Source organism: Tursiops truncatus, chromosome 3, assembly GCF_011762595.2.
Source record: "Tursiops truncatus isolate mTurTru1 chromosome 3, mTurTru1.mat.Y, whole genome shotgun sequence".
Classification (NCBI taxonomy): Eukaryota; Metazoa; Chordata; class Mammalia; order Artiodactyla; family Delphinidae; genus Tursiops; species Tursiops truncatus.
The window spans coordinates 164,016,053-164,038,587 of record NC_047036.1 but is presented as its reverse complement, the minus strand read 5'-3'; the positions used below and the strand labels follow the sequence as shown (position 1 = coordinate 164,038,587).

The 22,535-nt window shown below is 56.5% G+C and overlaps 2 protein-coding genes across 11 annotated transcripts in view; one reads left to right on the top strand and one right to left on the bottom strand.

Moving 5' to 3' along the window:
* DNM2 (dynamin 2) overlaps positions 1-16,841 on the top strand; it is a 94,987-nt gene extending 78,146 nt beyond the window's left edge. For 6 of the 10 annotated variants that reach the window (XM_073801894.1, XM_033854320.2, XM_033854315.2 and 3 more), the window contains 6 exons: positions 4,590-4,699; positions 7,473-7,584; positions 8,130-8,294; positions 12,188-12,420; positions 13,516-13,770; positions 14,356-15,281. In XM_073801894.1, the coding sequence (XP_073657995.1) occupies positions 4,590-4,699; positions 7,473-7,584; positions 8,130-8,294; positions 12,188-12,420; positions 13,516-13,770; positions 14,356-14,425 (945 nt within the window). In that variant the 3' untranslated portion in view covers positions 14,426-15,281. Of the gene's footprint in view, positions 1-4,589; positions 4,700-7,472; positions 7,585-8,129; positions 8,295-12,187; positions 12,421-13,515; positions 13,771-14,355; positions 15,282-15,731 lie in introns of those variants that run through there. The other 4 variants (XM_033854318.2, XM_033854319.2, XM_033854312.2 and 1 more) reach the window with 2 other exon arrangements.
* TMED1 (transmembrane p24 trafficking protein 1) lies at positions 14,818-19,041 on the bottom strand. The gene is made up of 4 exons (XM_033854321.2): positions 18,752-19,041; positions 17,961-18,058; positions 17,638-17,821; positions 14,818-16,886 (listed from the first exon to the last, which is right to left on the bottom strand). Exons 1-4 carry the CDS (start codon positions 18,932-18,934, stop codon positions 16,668-16,670), a joined length of 684 nt encoding a protein of 227 aa, XP_033710212.1. The 5' UTR covers positions 18,935-19,041; the 3' UTR covers positions 14,818-16,667.
* Positions 19,042-22,535: the final 3,494 nt, after the last annotated feature.

The window sequence follows — 22,535 nt, the reverse complement described above, 5'->3', positions numbered from 1 at the left end:
GCCCTGGCTCCGCCTCCCCCATGGCCATCGTAACACATAGCTCCTCCTCGTGGTCCAGGATGGCTGCCCCGTGCCCATCACCACGTGGCCACAGGAGGGAAGGAGGTGCCTGACAAGGAAGGCACACGCATCCCTCTGCACACATGCTCTGGGATCTTTGCTTCCGCTCTGTGCTTTGCCCACATGGGATGGCACAGCCTCCAGCCCGGCCCAGGTGCCCCCAGAGGAGAGGCCGGGCTTCTCTGGTCGCCCCTGGAGCTGCCCTACCTGGCTCTCCCCCCTTGGGGTTTTGGGGTGACCCCCACACCTGGGGCTTCACCGGCAGCTGACCCCATCCCGGGACAGGCAGGCCTGTGCCCAACCATGTGTATTTCCACCCAGGCTCAGAGACAAGACAGGTAGAACTCTGTTGGCGCCCCTGGGTAGCCCTGTCTTGTTTATGAAGCCCCTGCCCTGTGCCAGCCTCACTGGCTGGGAGAGCCTGCCGTGGTCCCACACGGAGAGCATTGTCTTCTTCCTCCTCCTCAGTAGATACTCACATTCCTTTTGTCAGGGAAGGAAACTGAGGTTCTGAGCAGTGACTTGCCCCCATGTCACGGCGTGGGGAAGTGTCCCCATGCGGTGGGTACAGAACACAGGCTCCCTGACCCGAGGCACCTCAGCCCCACACCTGGACCACTCCCCACTGCCCAGGCAGGAAGCGGTTCCCACAAGTGGCGGGTGTTTAAGAGTAGAATGTCATCATCCCACTCCCCGTGAGGCCAGAGCTCACCGCTGGAATGTCGTGAAGGCTTGGGAGCCCCGAGTCCCCCAAGGGACCTTGTCTGGGTGGCTGCTTCTAAACTGGGGTTGTCCAGGACCCTGGCGCCTTCCTGGGTCGAGATGCAGAGGGAGGGTGGGTGGGACTGGGCATTTCTCAAGGAACCTGCGTGGCCAGATCCGCTCCTCAAAATGGCCGGGGTGCAGTGTGGGTGGGGATGACGCTTGCACTTTTTCTCCCTCTCTTTCCTCCCCCGCAGTCTGAAGCTCAGTCTGCTCTGTGCTGCATCAGCTGTCAGATAAGCTGAGAGCTGGTTCGCACCTTTGGGCTTTGGGGGTCTCCGGGGCAGGAATGCCGGGCCTCGGGCGGTTGGAGAGGGGGCTTCTGGGCCCAAACCCTAGCCTGGCGATTCGCTGTATGGCATCATCGGGAGCTCAGTTTTTGACTTAAGGAGGGGCCCTTCGTTTCTTCTTCATCTAGGGGTTGAAAGCAGGAGCCCCAGACCCTCCCTCGGGGCCCCAGAGCAGAGGCAGGGGCAGTGCTGGGAGGAGGGTCGAGCGCCGCCGGCGGTAATGAGAACCAGCAGACCTGTGAATGGGGCCCTGTGTACACCCCAGACACAGAGCTGCCTGAGATTGGGGAGGGGCAGTCGCGAAATCCTGTCTGTCTGTCTGTCCGTCCCCCGCCCTCCCCCCTCCCCGCCAAGTTAGGATCCCAGCAAGGGCCCTGAAAATCACACAACAGGGTGGCCACCCCCGGGGTCAGGCCACCATCGTAGAGAAGCCTCAGAGAGAGGCAAGACACCATATTTCTTTATTAAAAAAAATAAACAAGAGGAGGTGGTTACTGGAGGGTAGGAATAGGAGACTGATTCCACCAGAGCCCCCGACCCCTCAGCCGGTGTCGGGGCTCTCTTTGCCTCTGCCCGGCGCCTCTTTTCCTCCCCGGCGCCCGCCCCCGCCCAAGCCCTTCTTCTTTATTCCAGAATCTTCTGTCCAGGCCTCCAGCCTGTGGGGAGGAGGGCGGTGGGCAGTGGCACTCACCTCCTGGTCTGCCTCGCTGCGTGGGTGGCAGCAAGTTTGGGTGGGGGGCCCATCCTGACGCGCCGCTCGCCCGAGCCCAGCCTAACCAATGTGCAGACTACTGTACACATTCAGAGCCCCCTGAACAGGTAGTCTGAACACTGGGTTGGCGGGGCCGGCTGTCTGTCCTGCGGGCCCCCTGGGCAGCAGCAGGGCCACAGCGCCCCAGCACCTCCGAGCAGGCGAGGAAGCCACTGGTCCGCCCGCGACGATCTGCTTCGTCTCTTCTGACGTGGCACGGCCGGGGCCAGCGCGCATCTGGAGAAAGTTGTGGGTTTTCAGGAAATCCTAAGGAGGCGGGGTGGGGGGGCGGGGGGAGGGCGGGGGGGTTGGGAGGGAGGGTTTGGGTCCGTGGCCTCTGTGTGCAGGAGAAGGTCTCTTTGGGGGTGGGGGCGGGGTACATGCACGCCTCCGTGTCTGTGTGGTGTGTGTTTGTGTCGTGCGTGTGTGTTTGTGTGTGTGTGTGTGTGTGTGTGTGTGTGTGTGTGTGTGTAGAGAGAGAGTGTGTATGCGTGCGTGCGGGCAGCATCAGGAAGGCAGCCTCTGTGCTCTGGGCGGAATCACGCTATAAACACTTCCAGATGTGGTGTCTCACTCGGGGCCCAAAAGGACTGTGACTCAGTTACTTGGCCTTAGCCGGCCAACTGGAAGCTTCCTGCCTCATGACATGATAGGGTGGGAGCAGCAGAGGCTCTTCACAAACTTCCGGGCCGGGAACTCCTGCCCTGGCCCTTTCTAAAGCCCCCCGCCCAAATTCTTCCCTGAGAGGTTGGAGGGCCCCGGGCTCCGCATTCCCTGGCCTGCCTGTACCCTCCTCCCCTGCCCTGGCTTCCAGCATGAATGGGGTTCCCACCTCCTTGGCTCCTCTCCTTGCCCAGAACCCGGTGGACTGACTGACCCTGGAGCATAAGAGTGACAGACAGACAGACAAAAGAAAACCCCTGGCGCCTCGCAAGCACCAGCTCTGGGGTGGGCATGTGCTGGGGACTTTCACAGTGTCCGTCCTCACCTTGCACCAGGAGGACGAGACTCCTACCCATCTTTGACAGCTGAGGAAACTGAGGCAGACAGGGGCAGTGACTTGCCCAAGGGCACATGGCTGGGGAGGGGCCAGGCCCAGCTGAGCTTCTCGCCTCAGTCAGGACTGAGCCCACGCACCGAGCCTGCCACTCGCTCCTGCCTCCCGTTGAGTAGTCCTGAAACTCCAAGTGGCCCTCCACCCTCTGGGAGGGCCCCTGGGCCCCTTCCCCGCCACCACTGTGGCTGCTGTTGATTTGGGGAGGAACCGCCACGTTGGGTTTTGTTCTGAGGCCTTCCGGAGGTCAGGGGTAGGATGGGTGAAAGGAAGTGAGCTGCTGTGTGAGGGGGGCAGGTCTCTCTTCTCCACAGATGCCCAGGAGGTCAAAGACCAGGAGGGCCGTGGGGAGAACCTGGCTTCTGAAGTCCCACCGCGGCCCAGTCCACCCGCTGCGTGGCCCAGGGCGGCCCACTTCCCTCTCTGAGCGCGATGCTTCCCTGGCAGGGATGCGTGAGAGGGCTCCATGAGCTGCTGGATAAGCAGCATTTCCCATCAGCCCTTGAGAGCTGCTGTGGGTCGAGTGGGAGTCGGGGAGGGGTGGGGGGGTACCCTGATGCTGTGCTTTGGTTTCCTGGTGTAGAAAACCCAGTGAATGCACTGCCACCTCCTCCCCCCGCCCCCAGTAAAGGTTAATAGCAATGCATCTGCACGGGCCTAGGCGTATCGTAGGTGCTTAGCTAACAGGAGGTGGGCTGCGGAGTGGGACTCCCAGCTCGGAGACTCACCAGGCCCGTGCCCTTGACCAAGGGACGCGTCCTCTCTGAGCTGCTTTCCCCAGCAGCCGTCAGGACTGCCATGCCCAGCACTCGGTTGGCACTTTCTGAACAGGGCCACCCCGGCCATCAGCTCACGGGGGCCTCGCTTTCCAGCTCCCTCCCCCGCCCCCACTGCCTGCCCCTCTGTGCCTCTGTCTGTCTCTTTCTCTCGAAAATGGGATCATATTGGTAACTCACTTGCAGGCTCGTCGTGAAGAAGTAGTCATGTTAATGGTTTCATTCACTCAGTGGTTGGAATCTGGGTAGAGTCAGAGTTGGCCAGTTTTGAGCATCCACTGTGTGTCAGCAGTAAACCAAACAGACAGGAGTCTCCACCCCCCGAGGACCCAATGAGTCGGTCTAGGTGACCCTAGGTCAATAAGCAAGAAATGCGGGGTGGCGGGGGAGACTTCTCTGGTCCAGTGGTTGGGACTCCGTGCTCTCACTGCCGAGGACGTGGGTTTGATCCCTGGTCAGGGAACTAAGACCCTGTAAGCCGCGCAGCACAGCCAAAAAAAAAAAAAAAAAAGATACGTGGTGTGTTGTGTTACATGAGGGGAAGCGCCAAGGGGAAAAGTAGGGGGAGAGTTTGGGGTGGGGTCAGGGCAGGCCTCTCCTGGAGGGTCCCTCTGTACAAAAGAGGCAAGGAGGGCACCAGGCCGGTGTTGGCGGGGGTGGGGGGGGCATGCTAGGTGCAAAGGCCCTGGGGTAGGAGCCCGCTTGGGATGTTCAGAGGCTAGCGTGGCTGGGGCAGGTAAGCGAGGGGGAGGGCGGTGCCAGACTAGCTCACCCGAGGAAAAGCAGCATGGGAGGCGTCAGGTGTTGGCGGTGGTCCTCCTGGTAGAGTCCAGCCCAGGGCAGCCTCAGGGCCTCAGTTAAACAGCCCAGGGTGACCCCTCCCCTTTCACCCTCAGGAGAAAGAGAAGAAGTACATGCTGCCTCTGGACAACCTCAAAATCCGCGACGTGGAGAAGGGCTTCATGTCCAACAAGCACGTCTTCGCCATCTTCAACACGGAGCAGAGGTGAGTGCCCCCGACCCCGACCCCCATCCCCCAAGGTCCCAGGGAGACCAATGGCCCTCGTTCAATCATTCTTCAGTGTCCACCGAGCACTTGCTGTGAACAGTCCCTACCCTGGGGTCTCACATTCCAGAAAGGGTGTCAGTCAAGAAACAGAAAAGTGCTTCTGTGGGGTGGTCAGCGGGGTGGGGAGGCTGAAACAATGCAAGAGCCGTGGAGGGTTCTGAGCAGAGGAGGGATGGGACCTGGCTCTGGTGCTCACCGGCGCCCCCTGGTGGCCACGAGGGGAACAGGCTGAGGAGGCGAGCGTGGGAGACGAGGGAGGAGACGCCTGCACTGGCCCAGGTGGGAGATGGTAGGGCTGGACCCAAGTGGGGCTGAGGACATAGAGGAGGAAGGGGTGGATTCCAGTAGAGCGACTGAACTCCTGGCGGGTGTGGGTATGAGAGCAAGAAAGGTGTCGCTGAGGGACTGAGCTGCCATTGGCTGACATGGGGAAGGCAGAGGCAGAGTAGGCTCGGGGCCAGTCGGAGTCTGGGTTGGGGTGATGCTGAGGGAGAGGGGCCTGTGAGACACCACGTGGGGCACAGGGGAGCCAGCTGGGTAAGTATGAGAGACTGGTGTTCAGGAGTGCGCTCCGGGCAGGAACGTGAATTTGGGGAGTTGTTGTTGTGTGGAGGTGTTTCAAGTCTAATGGGATGAGATTCCCTGGGCCAGTATAACAGAGAAGAGAAGGGCCCAGGAGGCTCTCAGTAAACCCACGCCAAGGGGCGTTGGTGGGAGACTTTAGCAAAAGCAAAGATACTTCTCTCAGCTCAGGAAGAGACCCAGTTGGCAGGAGGTCTGAGAGCAGGCGGAAGGGCTGAGCATGGACCCAGGAGGGCCCCTGCCCAGACTCACACCCTCATCCAGGGAACCCCCAAGTCTGGGGTCAGCTGTCAGCCAGGGCCTGATGGTTCTTCATGACTGGCCAGCAGGCAGTGACATCCTCCCTCTTGGCCCCAGGACCACCTTCCCCACTGCCCATCCACACGCACCAGATCCAGCTGAGCCACCTGTTTTGTGCAAGAATCGTTCTATCCTGCTTTGCTCTGGGCTGGCCTAAAACTCTTGAGACCCACTTTGACCATCAGCTGGCTCCAAAAACCTTTATAACCCTTTTAGGCTCATCTCTCCCTACCCCCCACCTCCCCTGCCTAAGAAACCCTAGGGTGTGTGGGAGACCCTGGGTTCTGCGATGGGACAGGCCTGCTGGGAAGCTCTTCCTGGCTGTGTAACGCCAGACAGCCATCCCACCTCCCTGGCCCTGTGATCCCCTGTGCAGCGGGCGGTGGCGAGGGGGGCGGTGAAGATATTACCTAATGTATCATTTAGTGGTGAGTTCGGGAAACCCAGATTGATAGTAGCAGAAACAAGATAGAAGTTGGGGTTTTTTATGTAAATCAAGTCCAGACTTTACCATCTGGTGCAGGTTGGACAACCCCACAGGCATCCAGGCCCAGGCCCTCCTTCTTATTTCTCAGCTCCCCTCCTCTTTGTCCAAGATGGCTGCTCAAACTCCAGCCATCATGATGATGTTCCAGGCAGCAGGAAGGAGGAGGAGCAACAAAGACATGCTCCCTTTCCCTGCTCTCAGCTCCTTCCAGAAGTCTCAGGGCAGCCACTCACTGACTGCTGGTTGGCCTGAGCACTGTTGTGAGGCCATCCGTGCCTAACCTCAGACCCAGATCTCACTCGAAGACTTTGGGACAGCTTGGCCGTCTCAGTCACACCTGCCCTGTGGGACAGGATGGCATGCGTGTAGCATGGATCCTGGCCTATATATGGAGAACACTGCCCATAAACACTGGTTAGTGTCTGTCCGTTGTTCCCCCAGCCTTTTGGCTCTGCACCTTCCGCTCACAGACCCACATTTGCCCAGCAGTTCACAAGCCTTTGCTGGGAGTTTCAGTCCTGCCCTGGCCAGTTCCACCTCCCTCCCAGGAATCGGGGCACATGCTGGACCTTTACTGTCCAAGGCAGCAGCCACTGGCCACATGTGACTGTTTATTTATTTTTATTAATTTTTATTGGAGTTTAGTTGTTTTACAATGTTGTGTTAGTTTCTGCTCTACAGCAGAGTGAATCAGCTATACGTATACATACATTCCCTCTTTTTTTGGATTTCCACATGTGACTATTTAAATGTAAATTGATGGAAATAAAATAAAAATTTACATTCACTTTCTCGGCCACGCTGGCCCCATTCCTGACGCTCAGAAAGAAGCCACCTGTGGCTCGTGGCTGCTGCGTCAGGCCAGAACGTTCTTTTGGATGATGCGGCTGTAGCTTCTCTAGAAAACACCTTGACGGGAGCTCCCCAACTGGCGGAGGGTGTCGTGGGTCACTGCCCACTTCTGGAGGGGTCGTTGGCAGCCTTTGGCTCCCCCAGGAGAGCATAAAGGAGGGGATGGGCAGTTCCCAGGGGAAGGAGAGGAGTAGCTGAGCCCACAAACAAAACACTGCAGATGCCGCTAGATGCAGACTCTTGCTGAGCACACGCCCTGCTCTCGGCACGGTTTTGGGTGTTACAGGCACGAATTCACGGTACCTCCATCAGCCCAACGGGGTGCAGGGGCTGCTGCCATCCTGGGGCCTCTGGTCACGAGTGCCCCCGGTCAGGGGTGAATCCTGGTCAGTCAGGCCAACCCCAGGGCCTGAGCTCCAGCTCACTGCACCCACCGGGCCCACGGGCAGGGTCAAGCATGCGCCTTTCCCTCCCTCCCTCTCACCGCAGGAACGTCTACAAGGACCTGCGGCAGATTGAGCTGGCCTGTGACTCCCAGGAGGACGTGGACAGCTGGAAGGCCTCATTCCTCCGAGCCGGGGTCTACCCTGAGAAGGACCAGGTGAGGAGCGCCCTGCCCGGCCGGCACACCTTGGGCTGAGCTGACCCCACCTGGGAGAAGGGCGGCCAGCATCTCACGGGATGGGTCATTTCAGGCTGTGTTTGCCAGCACTCTCTGAGGGCATGTAGCCCATACCCTCTTGAGCAGACAAAGCAGAAAGGGCTGGGGAGGGTTCTGTCATCGGCGCCCAGAAGGTTCTCCAACTAAAGTCAAGGACAGGGACACACGTGGACCAGGATCCTGTCTGCTTTGTTCTCTCTCCTTTTTTCCTGTCCTTGAGGCGGAGTGAACATGGCCCCCAAATTAACATGTTCCAATCCCCAGGTGAGAGGCACTAGCCCATCTTTGGACTGTGGTCACCCCCAGGTCCGGGCAGCTCAGCCCAGGGGCAGGCAGGGCCACGTGGTGCCAACGCGGCCATGAGGGGCCAGCCCCAGAGGGTCAGCTGCGGGTGGGGTAGGGCAAGCAATCCCCAGAGGAGGGGTGCTCCCCACGCTGGACTCAGGCTGCAGTCACCCCTCATGGCCTCCCCTCCCCGCTTGCAGGCAGAAAATGAGGACGGAGCCCAGGAGAACACCTTCTCCATGGACCCGCAGCTGGAGCGGCAGGTGGAGACCATTCGCAACCTGGTGGACTCCTATGTGGCCATCATCAACAAGTCCATCCGTGACCTCATGCCAAAGACCATCATGCACCTCATGATCAACAATGTGAGTGCCTGCCCCTCCAGGTCCCCCTTCCCCCAAGACGGGGCGGCCACAGCCAGATTTGGGCTGATCACAGTCTGTATAAAATCAGAAATGAGAGTGAGGGCTTCCCTGGTGGCGCAGTGGTTGAGAGTCCGCCTGCCGATGCAGGGGACACGGGTTCGTGCCCCGGTCTGGGAAGTTCTCACATGCCGCGGAGCGGCTGGGCCCGTGAGCCATGGCCGCTGAGCCTGCGCGTCCAGAGCCTGTGGTCTGCAACGGGAGAGGCCACAAAAGTGAGAGGTCCACATACCACAAAAAAAAAAAAAATGAGAGTGAGTCTCACCACCTTTTAAACATCACAGTCAGGATCCTCAGCCTCTCTTGGGAAATGAGAAGGTACAGACACATGGGGCTCACACCCCCGTTTAATCGGGTCATTGAAGCTATCACCACGCTTGTGCATTTGCTCTAAAGTTTTCCAGCCTTACAGTAACCCTGGGAGAGGGCCTGCTATCATCCCCATTTTATAGACAGGAAAACAGAGGCCCAGAGAGGTCAAGAAGCCTGACCCAAGTCACTCAGAAGAGTGAGGGGTGGGATTCAAACCCAGGCTGAGTCTGTCCCCAGCTGTGACCTCCTGGTGGCCTGCAGCCCGGCCTGCCTTCACCCCAGGGTGTTACCTGCTACCTCCGGGGCTCCTGAACCTCTCAGGGTATCAGGCTTCTCTTCGGTGAAATGCAGCTGTACTGATGTCTCCTGCTCCAGGCTGCTGGGAGGGTTCAGGCCTTGGGCTCAGCACTAGGCACTCAGAAAGCTATGTAACCCAGGTTCAGTTTATGTTGTGACTGTAAAACCTCTAAATACGACAGAGTCTAAAGCAAAAATCCCATGTCCCTTCCCTTTCACTCCGTTCTTCCCAGTCTCTTCTTCAGTGGTGGTCAGTGTTAAGTTTCATGGGTGTCCTAGTACCTTGTTCACGTATAGATGGGATTTGCTGCAGCTATGAACTTTTAAATTCATGTATGCTTTGACCCAGCAGTTCTCCTTGTAAAAACGGAAGGGAAATTATCTATTTGTCTATCTGTAATATGCCTAGAAATCTGGAAGTTTGTACAAGGACCTAGTGACCAGTTGCTCCCTAGAGGGAGAACTCAGGGGGCCTAAGGAGGCCAGAGTGGACAAAGGAGTTTCCACTGTATCTTTAGGTTATATTTTATTTTCCCTTTTACTCATTTTTCAGAATTTAAATGTTTGACTAGCTAGTGTATTTACGTGGTTCGCAAATGAAAAACTATCCAGCACTGTCATCTTTGTATGTGTTGAAAGTTCGAGAAAATTCATCCATCCATATATGTATTTTTTTATGTTCTTTTCCATTATAGTTTATTATAGGATATTTAATATAGTTCCCTGCAGTATACAGTAGAACATTGTTGTTTATTTTATATATAGTAGTTTGTGTCTGCTAATCCCAAACTCCTAATTTATCCATCCCTCCACCCTTTCCCCCTTTGGTAACCATAAGTTTGTTTTCTGTGTCTATGAGTCTGTTTCTGTCTTATAAATGAATTCATTTTGTATCATATTTTATTGTTTTTTGTTTTTTTTTGTGGTACGTGGGCCTCTCACTGTTGTGGCCTCTCCCGTTGCGGAGCACAGGCTCTGGACGCGCAGGCTCAGCGGCCATGGCTCACGGGCCCAGCCGCCCCGCGGCATGTGGGATCTTCCCGGACTGGGGCACGAACCCGTGTCCCCTGCATCGGCAGGCGGACTCTCAACCACTGCGCCACCAGGGAAGCCCAGTATCATATTTTAGATTCCACATATAAGTGATACCATATCCATTCTTCTTTATGGCTGAGTAGTGTTCCATTGTATATATGTACCACATTTTCTTTATCCATTCATCTCTCGATGGGCACTTGGGTTCCTTCCATGTCTTGGCTATTGTAAATAGTGCTGCTGTGAACATAGGGGTGCATGTATCTTTTCCAGTTATAGTTTTGTCTGGGCATATGCCCAGGAGTGGGATTGCTGGGTCATATGGTAATTCCATTTTTAGTTTTTTAAGGAACTTCCATACTGTTTTCCATAGTGGCTGCACCAATTTACATTCCCACCCACAGTGTAGGAGGGTTCTTTTTCTCCACACTCTCTCCAGCATTTATTATTTGTAGACATTTTGATGATGGCCATTCTGACTGGTGTGAGGTATACTTCATTGTAGTCTTAATTTGCACTTCTCTTATAATTAGCGATCAACATCCATTTTTTAAAATTAATTTATTTATTTATTTTTGGCTGCGTTGGGTCTTTGTTGCTGCGTGTGGGCTTTCTCTAGTTGCAGCGAGTGGGGGCTGCTCTTCATTGCGGTGCGCATGCTTCTCATTGCGGTGGCTTCTCTTGTTGCGGAGCACAGGCTCCAGGCACGCGGGCTTCAGTAGTTGTGGCTCGCAGGCTCTAGAACGCAGGCTCAGTAGTCGTGGCACACAGGCTTAGTTGCTCCGCAGCATGTGGGATATTCCTGACAAGGGCTTGAACCCATGTGCCCTGCATTGGCAGGCAGATTCTTAACCACTGCGCCACCAGGGAAGTCCCCGACATCCATTCTTAAAAGGACAATTGTAGAAGGAGACTTCTCTTATGAGATCTCATACATCCATTGAATTGATATTTCAGTCTCAAAACCACTCTTGCCCTTAATGGGGAAGCTCTGGAAGCATCCCCTCCAAAATCAAGAACAAGTTGGCTATTTCCACTTTTATTTAATCTTCTTGTAGGGTGACTAGGCAATGAAGTTAGACAAGAAAGATTATTTATTTATTTATGGCTGTGTTGGGTCTTGGTTACAGTGCACGGGCTTCTCATTGCAGTGGCTTCTCTTCGTTGCAGAGCACGGTCTCTAGGCGTGCGGGCTTCGTTAGTTGTGGCACGCAGTCTCAATAGTTGTGGCTCGCAGACTCTAGAGCGCAGGCTCAGTAATTGTAGTGCAGGAGCCCAGCTGCTCTGCGGCATGTGGGATCTTCCCGGACCAGGGATCAAACCCATGTCCCCTGCATTGGCAGGCGGATTCTTAACCACTGCGCCACCAGGGAAATCCCAAGAAAAATAATTTAAAGCTGTGAACGTCAAAAAGAATAGGAAAAACTGTTTGTATGTAAACATGAACATGTATACTTAGAAACCCCAAGAAAAGTAACTGAGGGATTTCCCTGGTGGCACAGTGGATAAGAATCCGCCTGCCAATGCAGGGGACGTTGGTTCGAGCCTTGGTCCGGGAAGATCCCACATGCTCTGGAGCAACTAAGCCCGTGCATCACAACTTCTGAGCCTGATCTCTAGAGCCCGCGAGCCACAACTACTAGAGCCCGTGCTCCATTAGAGAAGCCACCGCAATGAGAAGCCCACGCACCTCAACAAAGCGTAGCCCCTGCTCGCCACAACTAGGGAAAAGCCCACACACAGTGACGAAGACCCAATGCAGCCAAAAAAAAAAAGATATAATGGGAGAAAAGATAGCAATAAAAGAGATAAGATTCAGGAATTCCCTGGCATTCTAGTGGTTAGGACTCCGCATTTTCACTGCCAAGGACCTGGGTTCAATACCTGGTCCAGGGACCAAGATCCCGCAAGCCATGTGGAAGGAAAAAAAGAAAAAAGATAAGATTCTAGGAATAAGTTTCACAAGAATCTGATGAAATGGGTTGGAAGAACACTTGCAAGCACCCCTGAGGGACTCGGGAGACAACTGAGTGGAGAGCTCACCTCCTTGTAAGTATCTCCCACGTTCTGCAGTCAGGTGAAAGACGAAGCCCCGCCCAGCATGCTGGGTGCTCTTCTGGCCCTTCGCAAGGCTGGCTGAGCTCTTGGCTGGTGTGGTGGGAAGCCCTGACCTCTCCAACCCTTGTCCTCAGACGAAGGCCTTCATCCACCATGAGCTGCTGGCGTACCTGTACTCATCGGCGGACCAGAGCAGCCTCATGGAGGAGTCGGCTGACCAGGCCCAGCGGCGGGACGACATGCTGCGCATGTACCACGCGCTCAAGGAGGCGCTCAGCATCATCGGGGACATCAGCACCAGCACAGTGTCCACACCCGTGCCCCCGCCCGTTGATGACACCTGGCTCCAGAGCACCAGCAGCCACAGGTCTGCGAGGCCTGGTCGCCTGCAGGCTGCAGAGGCTGCTGCCTGCGGGATCCCAGCTCCACCCCCTGCCACGCCCCCATGTGTCCATCAGGGCACAACCCACGGGTGGGCGGGGTGCGGGGGCCCCCGACCACCGATGGCTCAGCACCCAGGGCTAGCCACAGTGTGGGACTGCCTCCTCGCCTAGGCCTGAAGGGACTGGAGACAGAGGGTTAAAGGCCTGCCTGTCTCCTGGTGCCTTCCATTGGTTAAGCCCCAAACAGAAGCCAGAGAGGGCAAGGGGCCTGGGCAACCCCGGCCATACGGGTGAGCCTCCTGGGGCATAGAGCATAGCTGAGAATGGCGGGCGGGGGGGAACTGGAGGGACACGTGGAGGGTGTAACCAGCATCCCCCGCCCTGTCCACCCTGGAGCTGAGATGGAAATAAGGCCCTGGCATGGGCAAGTCAGAGCAGTGGGCAGGGACATCTAACCAGTGACAGGACAGATAGTGGGAGGAGAGAGGATTGGTCAGGGAAATCTCAGAAGGTGCCAGCCCTCCTGAGCCCTTGGGGAGCCTTGGAGTTCCTCGGGGAGAGGGCACAGCAACCAGCCTGAGGGGCATCAAGTGCTTGGCCCCAGAGGGGAGCCTTGGGCAGGGTGGGGGGGGGGCACCTGGGACAGAGGCCTTTGGGCCCTGCAGCCTCTGGAGGCATTTGGACCTGATCTGAAGGGCAGGGCTGGGCTCTGAAAGGATCTTTGGCTATAGAGGGGGGATTAGAGGAGCGGGGGAGGCCCGAATGGGGCCAGTGAGAGGGGAATGCCCACGGGAACGAGGCCAGAGGGAAGCAGGAGCCCTTCGCAGCTGAGGACAGGTGCTGCGCCCTGGCTCAGGTCTTGGGGCTGGACGGAGGGGCCCAGTGTATCTGCGCTGCCCCACACCCAGGACCGGGCAGTCACCTGCATCTGGCTGGGTGGTAGCTGGTGCCAGCCCATGTTACAGAGGAGGCCACCGTGGCCAGCACCCCACGCCCCGCCTCGGGCTTCCGCGGCCACACGGATGCGGCCAGTGCTGCCACCCCCCATCTTCAGCTCACACCCTCTCCTTCCTCCACAGCCCCACTCCGCAGCGCCGGCCTGTGTCCAGCATGCACCCCCCAGGCCGGCCCCCAGCAGTGAGGGGCCCCACCCCGGGGCCCCCCCTGATTCCTGTGCCGGTGGGGGCAGCAGCCTCCTTCTCAGCGCCCCCCATCCCATCCCGGCCCGGACCCCACCCCAGCGTGTTTGCCAACAATGACCCCTTCTCAGCCCCGCCTCAGATCCCATCTCGGCCAGCTCGGATTCCACCCGGCATCCCCCCTGGAGTGCCCAGGTAAGGCTGGACCCCCTCGCTGCCTGCCACCTAGAGCCACCAGCCTGTGCCCTGCAGGGAGCAGAGGAGTCACTGGCATCCCCATTGGGCTGGTGGGGAAACTGAGACTCAGAGAGGCCAAATTCACGGAGTGGTGGAGTCAGGGTGACTCCCAGGCTCTCGGGCCTGTCCTCTTTGTGAGCAAATGGGCCCACCACGTAGCTTGGGTCCCCTCCCACGGGGCCCCTTCCGGTTTTCACCTGTCCCCTTTCTGAGGATACGCACGTCAGTCACTGCGCCCGCCCCAGCCCTGCCTCTCCCCACCCTGCAGGCCAGGGTCTTTCCTCCCTACTTCTCCTGTGAGTAACCTGAGGTCCAGGGCGGGCGGGGGACTTGCCCAGGGTCACAGAGTAAGGGAGTAATGGCAGGGGTACTGATGTCCAGGCTTGGCACACTCCTTTCCAGCACCCGAGCAGCCTTTAGAGGAGCAGCCAGCTTCGGGCAGCAGCCTGGGGCAGCGGTGGTGGGGCCTGGGTCCTCCTCCTTGCCCTGCTTCCGGCCTCACTGCCCTCTCCCCTTCCCCGTCTATCTCTATTCTCTTTGCAGCAGAAGACCCCCTGCTGCGCCCAGCCGGCCTACCATTATCCGCCCAGCCGAGCCATCCCTGCTCGACTAGGCTGCGGGCAGCATGTTCTCGGGGGTCCTCGAGCAGGACCCTCGGTGCAGGAGCTTCGGTGGTCCGGGCCCATCCACCGCCACCCCTGGCCTTCCAGTCCCCACGCGGGACCAGGCTCCCTGCAGGCAGCCCCTGACTCTTCCCTAACCCTGGCCCCAGTCAGGGGCTGGCCTGGCCCCCATCCCCAGCTGGACACAGCACTGAATGGAGGGGCCCTGGAGCCCCAGGATGAGGGGAGCCGGGGTGTTGCACTTTGGGGGATGGGGTCTCAGGTAGCAGAGGAGGCAGCTGCGTCCTGAGTGCCATCTTGAATGAGGGGTCCAGGCTGGGGTGGCGGTGCTCACCCAGGGGCTTCTCTGGCCAGGAAAGCCTGAGTAGGCCAGGCTTTCTAGAAACGGCACCGAGGGTGTCCATACCCCCAGTCCTTGCTGGGGCACAAGGAGTGTGTCTGCTTCTCAGCAGTGGGAGCTCCCAGCGGCGAGCCAGGCCCAGTGGGCCCAGCGCTACCCGCCCGCCCAAGTTGTACATATTCCTTCCTTGGCCGTATTAACTGCACGGCCCAGCCTCGGCTGCCGGAGGTGCCTTTCCCAGGTCCGGAACACTCGGCCCGGCCAACCTCGCTCTCTCCTCCCTGGGCCATCTCCTCCTCCTGGGTCCCCGGGGCAGCCTGGGCTCAGGGCTGAGTGGGTGGGGAAGCTTCGGGGGCCTCTGGGCTCCCACTCAGGCCTCCCCCACGGGTCGGGCCCAGGTGGCCTCTCTGTGAGCAGACCTTCTCGCTCGCTCGGTTTGACCACTGTAAGTGCCTGCACTCTGTATCCTATTAATAAACTAAAATAAAGGGAAGACGCTTCTGGTGGCTGCTGTGTGGGCCTTTTGTGTTGACCTTCAGGCTGAGGACGGGGGCTGCTGGCCTTCCCCCTTCCCCCTTCACCCCCAACGGCACTGCTCTTGGGGAGAGGGTTCACTTCTGGAGGGGAGAGCTTTTACTTGCCTTAACACTTCAGGAGTAGGAGCAGACATTCACACAGCCACACACACAGGCCTGGCTGTCCCCCCACCTGCACCCCAGACGGCACTGGTTACAGAGGCCAGGACGGGGGCCTGCGGCAGGCGTTGCAGTTACTGAGGGGAGAGGGCCTCCTGGCCCTGCGCCCCAGACTGTGCCGCAGTCAGGCCCCCTCCCCACCCGCAGTCTCCTGAGGACTTTCCCCAGAGGCCCCCTTCGCCCTCTTCGGGGCACAGGCCTTCCAGCCCAGCCGGGGACACAGTTAAGCTTTGCTTTTTCTGATTTTTCTCTTGTGCCCAGGCGACCACCTCCATCGGTTCCTGCCCGACCTTTCTTCTGAGCTTCGTGGGAGACCCCTCCCGCCTGCCTGGCTGCCCCCTTGGGGGCAGGTCTGTCCCGGCTGGTGTCCCTGAGCCCCAATCACCAGGCTCTGTGATTTTTCTGACCATAATTTATTGACTCTGGTGCCCAGGCCAGACTGCCCTTTGTTCCATGAGGCTCCTGTGCGGGCCTTGGCCGAGGCCACCCCTCAGCCCTGTCTGGGGCCCCTGCAGGGACAGCGGGAGGGGCAGGTGGTCTTGGAGGCCCCGCTCCTGGAGTTCTGTTACCAGACCTCACACCCAGCCTGCCCCCAGCTGGGCCGAGGGGCCGGGCCCCTTCCTGTCAATAAAGTGACTGTTCTCGCAAGAACACTGCGGCCACGTCTCCTTCCCGGCCCCTAGCACGAGCAGGCCACCCCCAGCAGTAGCACAGCCCTCAGGCGGAGCCACAAGGAGAAGAAGGGAGGCATGGCATCCCACAGCAAGCCCCTTCCTACCGGGACCTGGCTTGGAGAGCCAGTGGGGAGGGAAGGGGGAGTTTGCTTCCTGGGCCCCGTCCGTACCGCGTAGGGCTGGCGCAGGCTGGAAGGCTCCGGCTAAGGCACGTTTTACAGTAGGGGACAGAGGCAGGGCCAGAAAACGCAAGGGTTGCATTCGAACGCTGCAGTGCCCCCCCATGCACAATTTCCGGGTGCTAAGCCACCCCTCCTGGAGCGTCCATGTCTGCAAGCCAGCTGGTATTCCCTACCCAGCCCCTGAAGGGAGGAGATGCAGGGGGACCCACACCTCAGGCCCGAACTGCACAACCTCCCCTCCCGTAGAAAACTAAGCTGGGGAAGGGACCCCACCCCCGACTAAGTCTCACACGCATGCGCCTTGCTGCTCTTCCTTTCGCCTGTTCTTCCACGGCAGTGGGCTACGTAGGCACGGGCCGCTTGTCTTGAAAGAAGCGCTTGAGCGTGCAGACTTGCAGCACAGCCACGAGCAGCAACACAGCCACGTTCACAGCAGACCAGAAGTTGACCCGCTCCAGGTTGCCCTCTTGCAGGTTGCGGTCACGTGCCTCAAAGGCCCGCAGCAGAGTCAGCATTTGGATGCTGCGCTCAAGCCGGATCCTCATGGTCTCGATGGACTCCTATGGCACAGAAGGAGAAGGAGGTCAAGGTTTTGTCCTGCAGAACGGGGTGAGAGTTCATGTTTGGGGGGAGAGGGAGAGGCAGCTGAGAGCACAGACTCAGTGGCCAGGCTGCCTGAGTCTAAATCCCTCTGCCACTCAATGGCTGTGTGACCATAAGCAAGTAAATAACCTCTCTGGGCCTCAGTTTCCTCCTCAGAATTAAACCTCAGAGTTGCCATGAGAATTGAAGGCCTAATTTTGTTTTTGGCCGTACCGCATGGCTTGCGGGACCTCGGTTCCCCAACCAGGGATCAAACCCCGGCCCCTGGCAGTGGAAGCTTGGAGTCCTAACCACTGGACTGCCAGGGAAATTCCTGAGTGCCTAATTAAGTATAAAGAACATATTAGTGGTTAATAAATAGCAGTAGGTGAAGCCAGACTGCTTGGGTTCAGATATTGGCTCTGTCAGTTGCTGGCTGTGTGGCCTTAGAAGAGTTACTTAGCCCTCTTGTGCATCAGTTTCCCCAACTGTAAAATGGGGGATAATTAGAGCACACTCCCTACATATAAGGTGGTTATGGAGATTTAATAAGTTATTTAAGCCCTTAGAACAAGGTTTACACCTAGAAATGTTCTACTGTTACTAGGTTGGGGGCACCAGTATGTAGGAAAGGCAGGGTCAGGCCAAGGCGGACCCCAGTCAAGGTGAGAGGGTAGGGTCCAATGCCAGAGATCTGGGAGGAGTGGCCCCAGCTTGGCCTGGGCGCACCTTGATGTCCTCCATCTTGACATCCAGCATCTCCTCGGGCTCCACAGCCTCTGCCCAACCCTCCACCTCCTCATCATCCTGCAGGCTGTCAAAGATGAGTTCAAAGAACACCAGCTTCTCTGAGATGGTGCTGAAGGAGTTGTCAAAGCACAGCTTGTAATCCCCGGCCTCCGTGGGCTCCACCCTGGGCAGACAGACACACAGACATGACCCTGAGTGGCCGGCCAGCCAGACTTTTCAAGGCAGGCAGGGTGGTAACCCGAGGCCGCTGGTGAGGGGCAGGGCTGTAACTGAACCTGGGCAGCCAGCAGGACTTAACTCACGTGTGCACACCGTCTGCCTTGCGGGACTCACTGACCAGCAGCACTCCCTGAGGGCTCTCCAGAGTGAAATCCACGTCCAGCCCAGCACCTCCGATCACCTGGGGGGCAGGTAAGAGCGGGTGGAGGGCTAGGGGTAGGCCAAGGGCACCTGCCAGAGAAGGCCAGGGCTCGGCCGACCCGCACAGACCCGTACCGACCACCACCAGGGGCCTACCTGAGCTCCGACACCTACACCTGCAAGCCAGTCCCGCCCCTCTCCCGTGCCTCTGGCCGCGCCCCTTGCCTTGGCTCCGCCCCCATTGATTTGATGGCCTCAGGACCGGCTCTTTTATCTGGTCACGCCCCCCCTAGAGACCACGTCCCGGCTTGGCCACACCCCAAATGAGATGACGGAGCCCAGCCTTCTTCTCTTAGCCCAACCCCCGAGAAATTCTCAGGTTGGCCACGCCCTTTCTTGTACAGCATTCTGGTCTCGCCTTGCAACTCCCGCAATCGACCAAACCCTTTTGGCCACGCCCACCCTTGAGGGTCCTGCCTTCTGAAGGGCTCCCTCGTTCTCCCGATGGCCCCTCCTCTCCGCTGCCCCACTCTAGCCCCGCCTTCTTCCATTCCCATCTCTTCCGCTCCCACGCGCTGTCCCCGCCCCCTCCGCTTAGCTCTCCCTGGCTCCGCCCCCGCGCTCCTACGCACGGGCTCCTCCTCCTTCCCTCTTCAATGCATGCATTGCTTGGTCTGTATGGCCACGCCCTCTCTCCCTGGCTCCGCTCGCTCTACGGCCCGGGACACTCTACCTGGTACTCAATCTCAAGGCTTGCATTGGCCGGCGCGGACTGATAGAAACATTGCTTCCGCCCCGCAGGCAGTAGGAACGTGAACTCGCCGTCCTGGATCGGCGGGGGCCCTGCCCCTCCCACCCCCACTGGCGGCAATAGTAGCCACAGGGCCAAGGCTAAGGCCGCGCCGGCCGCCATCATCCGGGTCACCCTCTGGTCTGCTAATAGGTCGCGGTTCCTTTAAAGAGTTAGCCCTGCCCCCTCTGCTACTCGGCGGGACTCATTGGCAGCCGCTTCTGCCCGTTGTCCGAAGCCCGCGGAGCCAGGAGTGAAGGACCCCCTGAGAGCATAGCTGCCCGAATGAATGACTGATGCGCCTGAAAACACTCGACTTTCTACAGACGTTTTCTTTGCAAAGTCTCCACTTCTAGTCTCAAATGCTGGTGGGGGGGGCAAAAGTACAAAAGTAAGACACGATGGTACATTCTTCTCAGGCAAAAGTTAAGACAACTGTAGTGGAGGTGGCCGGGTCTTTCCTGCGGTTTTCCCAGAGTACCCCGCGCGCGACGAGGATTGTGCGATCCAGCCTGGGTGTAGCGGATCGGAAATAGAGATAGGGCATGGCCCTGCACGCGACCCGTAGGGCTCGTCTAGAAAGGGTCAGCTAGGGTGGGCGGAGACCCTTTTATGTTAACGTGGGGGGCGACTTGTGCCAGGTCTGTGAGTTTGGTCCCGGGTCGGATGCCTAACCACTCATTCCTTGGCGCCTTAGAACCGTCACTTTATCAGTGTCCTCGTTTGTGAATTAGAGGTGATGAGAATTGAGATGAGACCTGGTCTATAGTGAGCGCCCCGCATTTCTTGCATATAGTTAGCACGGCGGCTTGGCCCCGCCCTGCACCCCAATGGCCTCAAACTCGAGGGCTAGAAGGTAAACAGTGATTGAAGTAGCCCAGGGTAAGAAGAATAACAGCCGAGGTGCTTAGCGTCAGAAGAGAAGAGAGGAGAAGAGACTGTGGGTTTGGGAGGCAGGTTGCCTAGTTCAAAGCACGCCTCACGCTTTACTTGAGGCATCACTCTGCTGAGCCTCACTTTTCACATCCATAAAAGGGTTGTGGGGACTTCCCTGGTGGCTCAGTGGTTAAGACTCGGCGCTCCCAGTGCAGGGGGCCCGGGTTCCATCCCTGGTCAGGGAACTAGATCCCACGTGCATGCTGCAACTAAGAGTTTGCGTGCCGCAACTAAGGAGCCCACCTGCCGCAACTAAGACCTGGCGCAACCAAATACATATTTAAAGAAAAGGCGGGGGCGGGTGATACTAGTCCTCCTTCACTGGGCTGTTGTGAAGATTAAGTGAGATGCTTGTTTAGTGCATGGCATATCATAGGCCCTTAGTAAATATTATCCGTTATATTCCAGGTTTATCGCCCTTCCTTGGGCATGCCGCCAATTAACCTCTCCCTCAGTCTGGCTTAGATGATTTGGAGGCGACCTAAGCAGATAATCAAAGATGTCGCTGGAGAAGTGGACTCTGGTGATTCCATCTAAACATAAGAAAAATGCTCAGATGGAAATTCTGAGTCTTTCAAGATAGGCCTGAGAGAGGTTGGCAGGTGGTGGTAATTACTCTTCGAATACAGCTGGTGGCTGTCAACTGTTTTTGGCGTTTGGAGAGCTTGGGGAAGTAACACTTTGTAATGTCAAAGTTTATGTATGATCACGCTTCGTACTCCTTTTCGTTCCAAGTTCGTCTATCATTCAGACTCACTACTTGGACATTTTGAAGTAGTTGTGGAGAACGAGTGATAACTTTTTTTTTTAATGAGATGAATTTCACATTGCATTAGATTAATAATTTTAAGTGAACAACCCAGTGGAGTGGCATTTAGTATGTTCACAATGTTGTGCAGCCACTACTTCTACCCACTTCCAAAACATTTCATCAGCCTAGAAGGAGACCCTGTACCCATTAAGCAATTATTCCTCATTCCCCCTTCACCCCAGCTTCTGGCAACCAATCTTCCTCTATGGAATTAGCAATTCTGGGTATTTCATATAAATGGGATGTGTCTGGCTTCTTTCACTTAGCATGTTTTTAATGTTCATAATATCAGTATTTAATTCCTTTTTATAGCTGAGTAGTATTCCATTGTGTGGGTATCTGTTGGACACTTGGGTTGTTTCCACCTTTTGGCTGTCGTGAGTAGTGCTGCTAAGAACATGGTATTTTGAGTATCTACCTTCAGTTCTTTATGGTGTATTCCTAGGAGTGAAATTGCTGGGTCATATGGTAATTCTATGCTTAACTGTTTGAGGAACTGCCGAACTTTCCCACAGTGGCTGCACCGTTTTACATTCCCACCAACCATGTACGAGGGTCCCAATTTTTCCACATCCTCATCAACACTTGTTATTTTCTATTTTATTTTTAGTATGTCCCTCCTAATGGATGTGAAGTGGTATCTCATAGTGGTTTGTTTGTTTCTTTTTGGGGGATGAAGCCATTTTATTGAGGGGCATCGGGAGAGGGCCTTAGAGCTGGGAGGACAGTGATATCTGACATCCTTCTCCCGGCCCTGGGATCTTCTCAGCTTCACAGTCTCTGAAAGCTCATAGTGATTTTGGTTTTTTGGGTTTTTTGGCTGTGCCAAACAGCTTGTGGGATCTCAGTTCCCCGACCAGGAATTGAACCCTGGCAACAACAGGGAAAGCCCGGAATCCTAACCACTAGGCCACCGGGGAACTCCCGAAAGCTCATGGTGGTTTTGATTTGCATTTTCCTAATGATATTGAGCATCCTTTCATGTGCTCATTGGCCACTTGTATATCTTCTTTGGAAAAATGTTTGTTCAAGTCTTTTGTACATTTTTAAATTGGGGTGGTGTTGATTCATATATTATGGAATGGAAAAGGAAGAAAGAAAAACAATGAAAAACCTCTCCCACTCTTTGCCAGTCTCTGCTGGGGCACATCCATACTTCACCTGTTTATAACTCTGCCTTAGTCTTCTCTTCCTGTTTGCACCAAGTTTAGAAATCAGCCAGAGATGAAAGGGTAGGGTCTTCTCAGGTCTTTTCTGAGCATTTGTCCTGCCCTGGGCATGCACATTGCTCTCTAAGTTACCCAGTGTGTATGGGTACTTTTGAATGCCTTAATTACCCAAAGAAACTCTCGCCCCAGCTTTTCCTCCCAGCTTTTGGTAAGTCAGTTGTAATCTTGTGCCCCAGAGAACTGTGTTTTCCAAGAATGTGTTCTGAGTTAAACAGACAAGCACCTTGAGGCAGTCCCTCAGGTAACCCCCAGACATCTTAGAACAGACACACACAATACTGTGAGAACGAGGGCTGCTCTGCTCCCTTAGAAACTGGGGACCAGGGCCCTATACTTCACTTGAAGACACAGGCTGCTGTCTTCAAGTCCTCCACTGTGCTGGGAAAGGAGATGAGGAAGGGCAGGGAAAACACCATAAAAAGCTTTCCTGCCATGATCAAGTTGCCTCTTCTTGATTCAGCATTTCCTTGGTTGGCATCAACATTGAGCTGTTTTCCAGAGTTTGGATAAAGTTAATTCTTACCACTTCTGCTCAGTTGGTCGATGTTTCGGTGGAGGTAGAGGCCCATGGAGCTACGAGCTCTGCCATTTTCACTGTTGTCTGGGGTGAGTGGGTGATTCTTGTTTCCCTCAATTAAACAAAACCATCCCCCTCCCCAAGTATTCAATAAAATTTACTGAGTGACACTGTGAATAAAACAGACAATGTCCTCATGGAGCTGTCATCCCAGTGCTCCTCCACTAAATGATT

Coding starts and splice junctions, on each gene's coding strand:
- TMED1 (XM_033854321.2), bottom strand. CDS start 18,934: ATGATGGCGGCCGGCGCGGCCTTAGCCTTGGCCCTGTGGCTACTATTG. Junction 17,822..17,960: donor AAGGCAGACGGTGTGCACAC/GTGAGTTAAGTC, acceptor CTGTCTGCCCAG/GGTGGAGCCCACGGAGGCCG. Junction 16,887..17,637: donor TCAAGATGGAGGACATCAAG/GTGCGCCCAGGC, acceptor TCTGTGCCATAG/GAGTCCATCGAGACCATGAG.